The 13,768-nt window shown below is 39.3% G+C and overlaps 1 protein-coding gene across 8 annotated transcripts in view; it reads left to right on the top strand.

The window, feature by feature from the left end:
- ASPH (aspartate beta-hydroxylase) overlaps nucleotides 1-13,768 on the top strand; it is a 222,123-nt gene that overhangs the window by 190,347 nt on the left and 18,008 nt on the right. For all 8 annotated transcript variants that reach the window (XM_063079431.1, XM_063079429.1, XM_063079426.1 and 5 more), the window contains one exon: nucleotides 11,188-11,323. In XM_063079431.1, coding sequence (XP_062935501.1) covers nucleotides 11,188-11,323 — 136 coding nt within the window. The remainder of the gene's footprint in view (nucleotides 1-11,187; nucleotides 11,324-13,768) is intronic.

The following is a 13,768-nucleotide window of genomic DNA, read 5'->3' as shown; positions in this document are numbered from 1 at the left end:
AAGGTTCTATATTTAATAGTGACAGGGCTGGGATTTGAACTGAGGTTTTCTTGTCTTCAAAATCTGTATCTTTGCTGGTACTACCACTCACAGTTACTGATGTCTGCTCTTATGTATTGTGTCATTCTCTTTTTTGCTAATCAAGTCCTTATTTCAAAATTCTATTTCCTTGGGCTTTTTCATTTTAGCCCTGCCTGTTTTAAGTGCTGCTATATTTAAGAAGAAAAGCAAGGCCTGAGTATTAAACACAGGGTCCCCAGCAGCACAGAATCTCAGCAAGTGTGACACCTCAGTACAGTTTAAAACTCAGTGCAGTGTGGTTGTGCTTTACGTTGCCAACTACCTTTATTTGCAGGAATGTTAACATTGTATCTGGTTATGACTTTTTTAAAAAAAGAAAGTAATTTAAGATGACCACTTGCCAATAATGACTGTGACATAAGAAGGCTTGCAGTGTAAGGAAACCCAGGGCCCATTAAACATTTAGGTGACAAACACTTGCACATCCAGATATTCCTTCATTTTCAAATTACAGATTTGAATATTATGGATCCTAGATCATCACCCAGGCATTGACATTGTAAAGTGGAAACCTGCTAGATCTGGTAGCTGCCACATTTGGCCAAAATACTTTTAGAATAATCACCCAGATTTTGGCCTTTAGGTGGCTGTTAACTACCATGGATAGCACATTTTTATTCAGATCATTCTCACTGTCTGTTCCAGTGAGATGTAGGCAGCAATTTTCCTGGAGGCGTGGGATAATGTCCAGTAAAATGCATCATCTTTGTTTTTCCCTTTTGTTGAATTGTCATTGTTCCCCCTTATTGTGTAGCTTGTAATTTAGCAGCTCTGGCACTAGGGGTAAGAGGCTATGCAGCTCAATGAGAAAATTTTACAGAAATATATTCAAGTGGAGTTTTCTCTTTAGGGCTTATTTTTATTTAAATTGAGTAGGTTGCTGCCCAAATCACAAATATGTAAGTGCTAAGTGCCTTAGGGTTATTTAACATAAATTGAAACAAAAACAGATTAAGGTCTTTGCTAGGTTGGAAATAGAAAAGATCTCTTGTAGTCAGAGAAAAGCCATCATATCTCAAGAGTTTTGCTCTTCCCTTTTTGAGATTAGCTCTTTGATCCACATTATTTCATGGCTCATTTAGATGAATAAACATGCGTGTGTGGAAACCACTATAGTAATATTGAAAACATAACAGCAGCCAATAGCAAATGGAAACTATAGTTTAAAATATCCCTTTTGTATTTGCTGTTTTTGCTACCTACCTCTTTGCATTCATCACTGGGAAAAAGGAAAACTCTTGCTTTCTTTTCTGAGTTTTTCGGAGCAGCTGCTCTGATGTAAGCAAATAGCATCACAGATAAGCTTGCCTTTCTTCATCTTGTAGTTTTATTACAGTTGGAGGAATGCCCGGTAATACTTTGCCGACGAGGTGACACAGCACATCAGAATGATTGATTAGAATACACTCTCTGTCGTGTTCCTTCAGTCTGCAGCTTTTATTAACTAAGAAATCCATTGTATATGAATAACTTCACTGGGACAAAAATAAGACTTATGTAGTAATACATTAGTGGTTCAACATTTCTTTCTATGTAATTAAATATTTGAATGTTTTCACTGAACTGCTTTTGAAATGAAATGGATTAAGAAGCAGAAATGTCAGATTTATAGTGGAATTAAGCTGTAAATTAAGAAGAATCGCAATTTTATATAAAAGTAAGTATCATAGTATAAAGTGCTGAAAGCAACTCCTTGAGGTTAACATAATAGTTTAATCTTATTTCTCTAAGTCAGACTTTAAGCTTTTTGGATTTCAATGATGCTTTCACTAACAGTGACAAATGGGAGTCCAGAGTTTGATGATTATGTGATTTACAGGTGAAATTCTTAAAAGAGGCTCACAGTTAGAAGCAGATTGATTAGTTTTTCTCTCAGCTCTGACGCTTTGGGCTAGTCACTTCACCTGTCTGAGCCTCAGTTTCCTTATCTCAGTCCCTCCTCTCCTACAAGGATTTGACAAGGCTCAAAACAAAACACAAAACACAAAACCTCCACCACCCTGGCTGTTCCATGTGCTGTTTTGATGTGGGTCTTTATTAAGAGTCAACATTCTGCTGAGATTATAGGATGGCATGTGATGGCAATGATGGCAATGTAGCAAAAGAACCAAATTTCTGTATTCTTTAATTTATTTGAACTAAAGGGCTGTTGTCTTTCTCAGAGTAAAATCAGTTGAGTTTTCAGTATTTGTCAATGTGAAAAAAATGCCTAAATATTGGCTTTATCTCTGCCCCTCTTTGGGAACTCACAGTACATTGTTTGATAATTCAGAATAATTGCAAACTGTACCTGCAGGCTGGTACTTTATTTAGAGTTCTAAAATGTTTAATCAAGTAGGTCATAGCCTGTGTTTTACTACACATATGCACAGATCCATGTCTTAAATGTACATATCCACATACACATTATAGATAATTTATCTGTTTTTCAAGTCATTTTTCATACATATACACAGAAAGTTCTCCCATCAGACTTTTGGCCCTTTGAGGTTAAAGACTTTGGGGGTTCTGTTCAGAGCTGTTGCTCCCTGAGGATGGAGCTCAGGGCACTATTCCCAGTACATCAGCAGGAAGGGAAGCCAGCGCCTCGTCTCCCCTTTCACCTTCCTCTGACTGCCCATGTCGGCGGCTTCCCTGACCATCTGGGCTTGTGTCTGAGGAATATGGGTCTCCTTTGCCCTCTGAGTCCTTGAAGCCCTCAGGCTGGGTGTTCCTCCTGGCAACCTGGACTGTCTTTCCTCCTTTCTCCCAGGAGAAGAAACCCTTTTTCTCCCAATCACTGGAAAGAGCAAAATTCATTTCTGCAAGACTCCTCTTGCCCCATTCTAGGGGCCTGGTGTTATCCTTATTCTTCAGCAAGGTCTTGAGAGACCGAACACACAAATGGACCATGGCCAGACCATGTGTAAAAATGGAACTCTGACCCACAACCTGCAGCAGCCCACCCAAGAAACCAACCCCTTAACTACAGTAGACAGCTCAGGAAGCTAGCCTGCTATAAGTCAGACTTGTAGGAAGCCAGATTGCTATCTCTAGTCACAATCCAGGGAGCTAGAGAATAACTTCTGTGACAATCAGCCCCAAATGGGAAGGATTTGATTAATGACTGACAGCTTCTCTGAGTTTTGTCCGTAGTTCCAACTTAAGACCAACCAGAGACAGCCAAATATGAGCCTCTAAACAATTAGACAGTCCCCAGCTTACAAAGGTTCGACAGCGACTTTTCTGCTCTACGATTGTGTGGAAGCTATACACCTTCAGTACACTCTGTACATAGCACATACATTCTGTGCACAGGACGCCCTCTTCTAATTAACGGTCTCCAGCTTCCCCAGGCCAACAACCTCCGAACAGGGCATACCTGAAGCCTTCCCTTTGTTCCACTATAAAGCTTCCCCACTCCTCTGCCTGCCCTTGAGTCTCTGCCAAAACACAAGGAACAGTGGCTGACTTGCCTTGCCAGCTCACAGTAAATAGCCTTTGCTTTTCTTATTTAGTTGGTCTTTGTTTACTTCCACAATAAGAAATGTCAGCTGTTTTCTTTTATCTTTATATTCAAACTTAAAAAACAAGATCTGATCAAAATGCATTAGAACCAGTGAGAGGTTGCTCCTTTAATGCTACTAATATCCTCAGAGGTTTTATTAAATTTATTGCAAAGAGAATTTGCTGTGAGAGCATCACACTCATTATGTTACTTGCTCTGATTCCACAACCTCAGCTGAGCACGCGGGGATGCCCCCACCCTGGGGTATTGTTTCTGAGGCAGCGTTCACTGCTCTCCATGTCTTACATCACGGTATAAAGTATAGGCATGTTTGGGCTAAGATTTAAGCAAGCCAATTTTATCTCTAAAAAGTAAGATATAGAATTCTTAAAATAACAACAAGCATATTCTTAACCAGTTAGGTATAAGTTTGTATACATCATAATAATACACCGTTGTTATTAATTCATTTTAACTCTAATTTAGTGTATAAACTTTGCCTAGAATAGTCTTGGACCACATCGTTTTTTAAAATTTAGAATCAGAACCTTTCAAGGTACATACACCTATCTCTGGGACTTTTTCTAAACACCCAATGTCTATGTTTTCTCAGTGCCATTTTTCTTAACATCTGATCACACAGTTACTTACTAATCTTTCTTATGTTACTCTCAAACCTAAGGAGTTCTCATGTTATGTTTGTTCACATGTTAAAAACATAGCCCTCCCTTCCCTTCTCCATGACTAAAGCATATCGCCATAAAATTTCAAGAAACAAGAAAGAGAAGATCTTAAAGTCCTCATCATTATTATCACAGTTATACTTGTTTATAGCAGTCACTTTGGACACACTTAGTCCTCCCAGACACTCCTGAGGTAAGTATTAGAGATGAGAAACCTAAGGCTCAGAGTTAAGTAACTTGCCCCACATCACACAGCAAATAAATGGCAGAGTCTTATTTCCAAACCAGGCAGTCTGTCTCCACATTTTACACTCCTAACCACTAATCTTACTGACTCTTAGAAGGCTTTGGGGTTGGGGGGTATCCAAAAGGCATCAGATTTCCAGACAGCAACACTAAATGTTACATTGTAATGGAGCAAAGCTTTCAAAATTATAAAAAGACATTGATCATAGTAATGATTTCTTTGGATATGACACAAAAAGCACAAGGCAACAAAAGCAAAAATAAACAAGTGGGACTACACCAAAGTAAAAAGCTTCTGCACGGCAAAGGAAACAACAGAGTGAAAGACAACCAGCAGAACAGGAGAAAATATTTGCAAACCATATGTCTGATAAAGAAAAAAAAAAAAAAGCAAATAACCCAATTTAAAAAAAGGTAAAGGACCTGAATAGACTTTTTCCAAAGAAGACATAACAATGGCCAACAGGTATATGAAAAAATGTTCAAAATCACTAATCATCAGAGAAATGCAAATCAAAACCACAGTGAGATATCACCCCACACCTGCTATTATGGAAAAGACAAGAGATAACAAGTGTTGGCAAGGATGTGGAGAAAAGGAATTCTTACACACTGTTGATGGGAATTTAAACTTAGCCATTATGAAAAACAGTATGGAGACTCCTCAAAAAATGAAAAATAGAACTACGATACGATTGAAAAATTCTACTTCTGGGTATATATCCAAAGGAAATAAAATCAGTGTCTCAAAGAGATATCTGCATTCCCATGTTTTTGGCAGCATTATTCACCGTAGACAAGATATGGAAACAATCTAAATGTCTGTCAACAGATGAATGAGTAAAGAAATTGTGGGACGTGAACACAATGGAATATTATTCATCCTTAAAAAGATGGATGTCCTATCGTTTGAAAAAGTCAAACTCATAGAAGCAGAGAGTAGAACACTGGTTGCCAGGGGCTAAGGAATAGGGAAAATGGGGAGATGTTGGTCAGAGGGTACAAACTTTCAGTTGTAAGATGAGTAAGTTTGGGGCTCTGATATACGCCAGGGGTGGTGATGGATGATGTGTTAATTAATTTGATTGTGGTGATCATTACACAGTGTCTACATATATAAACTCATCGTGTTCACCTTGAATATATTCAATCTTTATTTGTAAACTAAATATTTTAAAGTAAGATAAAATAGTAATCACACTAGATAACAAGAAAAATTATTGAAAGAAATTATTTACTGCTAAAATTAATTTAGCACCTAAATATCCAACTGTACACAGTCAAACCTTCAATCAAATATAAGAATAGCTTCAGATATTTTCAGAAACTCAATTTTACCTGTGGTGTGCCCTTCCTTAGGAACAATTAGAATCCAATAATTAGGGAGCCCAAGACTGTGCAAAGGTCAAGGGAAGTTCCACAATGACAATTGTCCAGCAAGCCCAGACAACAGCTGGTCCAGATCAGAGCAAGGCAGAGGGCTACCTTCTGAAAAGGAGATAATGGAAGAAAGAAAGTATAGAGTATATGATGTTTTGCAAAGGATAGAATAGTATCAAGAAATTTCATGGCACTTTTTCAGAGTTAATGAAACACTGTTAAGTGCATTAGAAAATTAAGCCAACAAAAAGGGGGTAGAATTTTTTTAGAAGCTGCATGTGAAATGTAGTAATTACAGCTCAATTCAAGTGTGAATGATACCTCATTGTCATAATATTATAAAACCTGAATGTGAATTTACCCAGATACATAAAAGATTTGTGAAGTTAACTGTATTGCAAGAATGCAGAAGAGGAAAAAGAAGACATCAAATGTTTAAATGTCAACTTTCTCCAAGAGATAAATGATAATGTCTAAAATTAATAAACCCAGAAAAGCAATATAAACATACTATTTAGATGTAAGCAGGTAAATAACAAAAGAAATATTTAAAAGAATTAGCTGAGGGTTAGACTGAGGATTGGGGAGGAGTTGGGAAAGAGACTGCTATTTCCATTGTAAGACCTGTAGTGATATTTGACTTAAAAAAAAAAAAAAAAAGTGTTTTGAAATTGACTGAAAATATCAGGAAGGAACATAGTTAAATACGATTAGTTTGGCTTTAGTTTGCTTGTCAAAAGAAAGACCTTCTGCAACAAGTTAATTTTAAGAGAAGACTTAAAAAATAGGACTTAATTTTAATTTATCTTGATGTTAAAGAGAAAGTGCACACTCCACATGGGATGAGCAGGATATCTGGGAAGGTGAAGAAATTGCCTTTAACTTGACGGAGGGTTTGAATTAAGTAGAGCTGAGATGTATTGTGGAATTAATGAGACCTGAAACTGGGAAGCCCATTTACAGATGACTAGAGTGCCCAACACAGCTGAGGTTTAACACACAAGGCAAGTGTTGATGATGGGTTTATGAAGCCATGTAGCACTGTAAAAACAATCCAATCTCTGTTTTAAAGTCTCTGAAGCCACAAGAATAAATATGAATTAGAAGCTGTGTCTTTGGGCAACCAACTCAAATACCAATGCTATTAGTTTCTCTTATCAGTTTTATGAAATGGATGAATTTAGGGTCAATGAAGAAACATTTCAGATGAGACTTAAAAATGTCTGCTCTGTGTGAGCCTTCAGGTTCCTGTTGGAATTTCCTGAAAAATGGATCTCTTTGCCATCTCAGACAACTGATTGATATTACTGTACAGAAAATGTATACATTTCTCTCTCTCTCTCTCTCTCTCACACACACACACACACACACACACACACTCTCTCTCTCTCACACACACACTCTCTCACACACACATGCACACACACACACGCGCGCACACTCACACACATGCACACTCACACACTCTCACACACACACGCACACTCTCTCACTCACGCACACACTCTCACACACACACACACTCTCACACACACTCACACACTCTCACACACACACTCTCACACACACTCACACACTCACACACACTCACGCACACACACACTCTCTCACACACACACACTCTCACACACACTCTCTCACACACACACTCTCTCTCACACACACACTCTCTCACACACACACACACACTCTCTCACACACACTCTCTCTCACACACACACACTCTCTCTCTCACACACACACACACACACTCTCACACACACACATACACTCTCTGTCTCTCTCTCTTTCTCTCTCTCTCTGCTATGGTCTGAATGTTCATGTCCCCCTGCCCCACCAAAATTCGTATGTTCTAATGTAACCCATGAGATAATGGTATTAAGAGGTAGGGCCTTTGGAGGCAATTAACATGAGAGCGAAGCCCTCATGAACGGAATTAGTGCTCTTACAAAAGAGGCCTGAGGGAGCTTGGTCTCCCCTTCTACCATGTGGCACACAGGCACCACCTATGAACCAGAAAGTGTCTCTCACCAGACCCCAAAACTGCTGGTGCCTTGATCTTGGACTTCCCAGCCTCAAGAACTGCAAGAAATAAATTTCTGTTGTTTATAAGCCACTCAGTCTATGGTATTTTGGCCAAAGGGACTAAGACATACACATACATACACACCCTGTGTAATTAGATTTGGTCTTTAATCTGCTGTAACCATGTGAATTTTATGTAATGTTCCTCAGTGTGTACTTAAAAAAACATTCCCAGGTTCTATCCCAGATTTCTCCCTAATTCTCATAAAAGACCCTGGTGTGTCTTTCCAAAGTTGGAAACTCCCCCAAGGACAGTCATTACTTTGGTCCAAAAAATGTGTACATTGAATATGTAGGAGATTATGACTGTTGTTATCTTCATGCTTTTCTTTATGTCACCAGGTTTAACTGGTGCGATCTTCTGGCTCACTCGGTTTTCCCCAGTTGTCAAGGATGTGAACCGTCTTTGAGGCGTGCCCTCTGCACAGTACTCAGTGGGGTGCACATTGCCCTCCAAGAATCTCGAAAGAGCCTGCTCCTGACCAATGCCCACACCAATGGGTGCCCAGTAAATCACTGCGTATGGAAGTTTATGGGCCCCCATGTTTGCTCTCATGCTCCAGAAGGGAACAGGGCCCCAGAGGCTACTGCACTCTGAAATCCCTGTGCTGAAGGGTGACCCTCTCTCCTCCCACAGGTGAAGTAGGCATAATCAAGGGGGAGACAGCAGAGCTGGGTTTTGGCTCTAGCACTGCTGGCCACTAGATGGTGGGATGTGAGGCTCATTAACCACTCCAGGAGTCATTTTGTCATCCCTAATGTGAAAAAAATTGCAGGTAGATCAACAGTACAGATCCTTCCAGTTGTGAAATTCTATGACAGTTTTTAAACTCAAAAGCAAAAATAGCAAGTGGCTGTTTTATAATAAAAATGAACTAAAGATCTATGTAGTGCTTGGTGAGGAATGGGCATGTCTGTGGCATTTTAGTGTAAGTGTTGAGTCGGGTGCTGGGGAGACCCTTCTGCACCACTGTGCTCCTTTTGAGCATGAGTCTGTTATCCAACACATGTGTGCCTCATATGACAAGGGAAAGCAAAGTATTTTTTAAAAATTAATTACTACTCATGGAAAAGTACCTTGGCAACACTTCCCGGGGAGGTTGGGGGGAAAGGGGGCAGAAAGGACATTTCACAGATACAAGACAGCCTATTCTTAAGTTTTAAAAAAAATTAATTTTATTGAGTGATTCAATCACTTTAACATTTTTCCCTAGGGCTTTGTGCCCTATTTTAGTAACAAAAGATCAGCTCTTTTCAACCGTGCCCCTAAATCAGCTTTCAAAAGAAATGAAAGAAACTAGAATACCAAGCAGGGAGAGAAGGAAGAGCTTGCCCATATAAGGTGCTGGTAACCTCATTTGGAAAGTAATTTCATGTGTTCGAGAGGTAATTCTCCCCTTGTCTGTGTGACAGTTTACAGGAATCTAACAGATTTATCTAGCAACTTGAACAAATTACAGTAACCGCAGTGAGTGTCGGCAATTTAGGTGCATTTGACATGTGAACAGACTGCACAGTCCTGAGGTGCGTTTTTTTTTTCTTTATCATGATCTTGGGATTCTTGACAAAAATATAGTATTCTCTCAACCTGGGGGCCTGGTAAAGTGAGGACTTTTGAGTATCTCTTTATTGAAATGCTATCTTTGACTTGCTAGTTACCAACTTCCTCCTTTGGATGAAGTAATATAGAAACTAGTTGGAGGACTAAGAACTAACAGTGGATAAATGACCAGCACTGCCCTAAGCAGGGCAATGGTAGGAACAGGTGTAGATGTCAACATGAATTAGTGGGTGGATGTCACAGAAATAGAATTATAAAATCAATATCTAATCAAAATCCCCTTCTTGCCCTGGAATATTTTAATGACCCTTATGTTTTCATACAACGTGGAAAGCATTCCCTGGGTTGGCTGAGGCTGGCACCATGTTTTCACACAAAGCCCCGTGTCTGTGTTTGGCAGAGTCCTCCACCTATGCCGTTGTCCTTGTCATCTCCCTATGCTGAATCATGGATTCACAGGGCATGGGTTGGTAAAAACACTTTACACATTATCTCGTGCTTTGCTCTACCCGATAATTGGTCATTTTGCTTGACTAATTCAAAAGATAGCAACCCATGTTTTTACAGGGCAACTCCATCCATTTTCAGAGAGTGCTAACTGTTGTTTTCATTTTTTGTGTCAGTCTTTTTCTTCATCACTTATTAACTCCAGGCCCATGCTCTTGAGCCACTTAAAATATATCTGGCCCCTGACTCTTGTTGAAATCAGCTCGTAGGTTCGTCCCTATTCCCAAATCGATGTACTCAACTATTTTAGCCACTTCTCATGTAACAAAGATGATTGAAATTGTTAAACATTTCAAAATCCTGGTTTATCTGTACAACTTTGTCTCTTTCCTGTGGTGGGAATGCTATATTCTTGTCTCGTGGTAGCAGCTCATCTCATTTGCCACTCAGATGCTCACACCTGCCACCTTTCCCCACCGCTCCGACCCATCACTCACAGCACACTGTGACAGTGAAGATTGCCAGGACGCTCCTTCCACCGGAACCGCCAGCACCAGGCTCTGCTGGTCCTAAGCCCACACTCTGGCAGGGGCTAAAGCACCCTAACGCATGAGGAGTCAAGGAAATATTTTTGTGTAGCAGCTGAATCCTAATCACTATGGCATTTATTTGTTTTGTTCTTACGTTAATTTTATAAAATACCAGATGTTCCAATGGACACTTTTCTGATGTCTTTGAAAGTTTAATTACTCTTTACCATGTTGAATGACATCTTTGTAAGGAACTCTATTGAAAGGTGAGATCATGGCCATGATTTGTATTCCAGATTGAAAGCTTCAGTGTCATGTCACGTGGAGCTTATTGTCGTGGGCTGATGTAATGTGATCAGCAAGGTCAAGACTCTTGTTAGGTTGTGGTTTCTAAAAACAAACAAACAAAACCTAAAACAAATTGTGGAGGGGCTTATTCTCTGAGGTTTCTAGGAATTATTGAAATTTTTATGCTGCAAAGGCATTTGGTTCAGAAAAATAATATTAAGTTTGGGTTTTTTAATTTAATACCTTAACAAGAAGACCCAAAAGAAATTGAAATATAAGCAATCTAGATGAGAGCAAAAATGTTGTTACTTTATTAAACAAACAAAAACTGAGAGTCATTATAAAGTGTATATTGCCAGGAACATTTTCAGTCCAGTAAAGCCAGACTCTTTCCTCTAGTCTTTAGAAAGAAACTGGAAGTTAATCCGAGATGAAGGCCTTGCAGTGATGGATAGAGCCAAAGGCCTCTTCCTACCTGAAGATGAAAACCTGAGGGAGAAGGGTGACTGGAGCCAGTTTACACTGTGGCAGCAAGGTGAGCTCCTGACTTCTAGATGGTCCTCTGCAGCCAGTGACCTGTTGAGAAGCGGGCACTGACGGGAGTCTTCTGGTGATACCTCCCAGAGATGGCATTCCCAGACTTAAAGGAGATGGTCCGGTAAACCTATACTTTTGATATCCATTCACTATTTTTAAAAACTACATCTGAGCACTTATTTGTGTGTGTGTGCGTGTATATATAAATAGTATTTTGATTTTCCCGGTCTTTCTTGTTGGATAATGTGTTACTGACAGTAACCATAGAGTGTAGGCATAACTGAAAGGTCCAGCATGTGCGTATCAGTGTCTTAGAAAGCAGGATCTCTGAGCCTCATTTGCTCCTGCAGAATGGAAGTGATGTTGCATGCCAAAATGACATCCCCGGGGCGGGAGAGAGTTGTAGAAATGGTAACACACCCCAGTGACAAGACAGTACTAACTCCTAGCTGAGCTCATCAGGAATAGGAAGTGGTTCACATTCAACTTTATATTCCTTAGCTTAACCCAGGTCCAGGCACACAGACAGGACTCCAATATGTGTGTGTTCAATGAGTGAGTGTATTAATCCACCTCTAAAATTGGAGGAGCATTGGATTTGATCCTTAGGGCTCTTTCCAATTCTCTTCTTGAAAAGTCAGTTTAGCCTGGGCTAACTATAACTATACAATAGTAAACCCATTTTGAAGACTACACAGCAGGTGCTGCACATCTTTAGCTACACAAAAATTCAGAGTATGATAAGCAATCAATTTATATAAAAGGACAGATATGGACAGTGGTTTGTCTTAGTTATGCCTTCAGAATAGTTCCTATGTAAGAAGTGGTACTACTTCAGTAATATTTTCAAGGATACGTCCATCAGAAGAGAGATCACATAATTTCAAGTGACTCTATCAGCTTTTTTGCCAAAAAGACATTTTAATGGAGCTATATGGCCCATATATGGGCAACATGCTAATTTATCTTGGGCATGTTATTGAGAGGAGTCAGCTCTATTGGCGCTTAAGCCTTCACCTGGTACTTCGATTCTATCAGCATCCCATGTTCCACAGAAGCTACCAGGCTTCCTGGAGCAATGCTTCAGAATAGCATGCATCCTGGCAATAATTTCCAAAAATCATAGTCTCTGCTTTAAAAAAAAAAAGTTATTTGATAAAGTTGAAATATGCAAAGTATTATTCATAGGGCATGTAAAAGTGTTAAGCCTTAAAGAAAATAAATAATGGAGACAATAATTTGGTCAGAGTCAGCATTTTGACTTTTAAGTTTCACATAAGTCAATTATACCTGATTTTCCATGAACTATTCAGAGTAACTTCTTATAAAGTTTTTTTTACTTTCTTAGTGTCTTTATTAAATTTTTATTCCCATCAAATGGAATTTGCATGTTCTTGTTTTCTCTCTTAAGTACTACAAAGTTTTACCTATTCTATTTTTAAAAATTTATGAAATTACTTCTGACATACTATTAGGACTATGTTTTCTAATTCCTACTTTTGTATTTTTTCTTCTTCCACTTGTTCTTTTTGTTATTTATTTTGTTGTTCTTTTAAGCATTTCGTTAGAACTTCTTAGTAAATTTTTTTCATTTCTGCGTTATTAATAAAAACTTTCGAGTATTGATCTCTAGGTATAGCTTTGGATACATTTCATAAGCCATAATGTATGGTAGTTTTCACTTGAGTTATCACCAAAAAAAAGATTTCCATTTTGACTCCAAATAATGTATGGGTGTGCGTGTGTGTGTGTGTGTGTGTGTGTGTGTGTGTGTGTGTGTGTGTGTGTGATGAGCCATGTATTTTTCAATCTGTTCCAGTTCCTTCAACTTTTAAAAAATTAACTTCCAGTTTTATTTTATTGTCATAAAAGAATATAAGTCACAAAGTTTCTTTCTCAGGAAGACTTAAGGTCCTTTTGTGGCCTTTTGTTTGTGGTTCTAGGCTTCTAGGAGGGATCCAGTAATATTTTCTGGAAATAAATTCACAGTGTAAAAAGAATAACTTTGGGGGCCGGCCCCGTGGCGCACTCGGGAGAGTGCAGCGCTTGGGAGCGCAGCGGCGCTCCCGCCACGGGTTCGGATCCTATATAGGAATGGCCGGTGTGCTCACTGGCTGAGCGCGGTGCGGGTGAAACCACACCAAGGGTTGCGATCTCCTTACCGGTCACAAAAAGACAAAAAAAATAAAAAATAAAAAAAAAAAGTCACCGTTAAAAAAAAAAAAAAAAAGAATAACTTTGGAAGCAAGTGCTATCGTAGTTTACACAGAAGCAGAATGGAATTCCTAAGAGCAGAAGCCATCTCAGGTGCTGTAGTCAGAATTAGAGGAGAGGGAATCCTGGGGTGGAAGGAGGGATGGGGGACATGGGGGGAGGAAGGCGACAGGGCAGTTTGCTTAGCCACATTGAGAGTTTAGGTCCGGACAAAGAGGCCGATGTATAT

The sequence above is a fragment of the Cynocephalus volans genome, chromosome 15 (genome assembly GCF_027409185.1).
Source record: "Cynocephalus volans isolate mCynVol1 chromosome 15, mCynVol1.pri, whole genome shotgun sequence".
Classification (NCBI taxonomy): Eukaryota; Metazoa; Chordata; class Mammalia; order Dermoptera; family Cynocephalidae; genus Cynocephalus; species Cynocephalus volans.
This window is presented reverse-complemented; position numbering and strand designations above follow the sequence as displayed.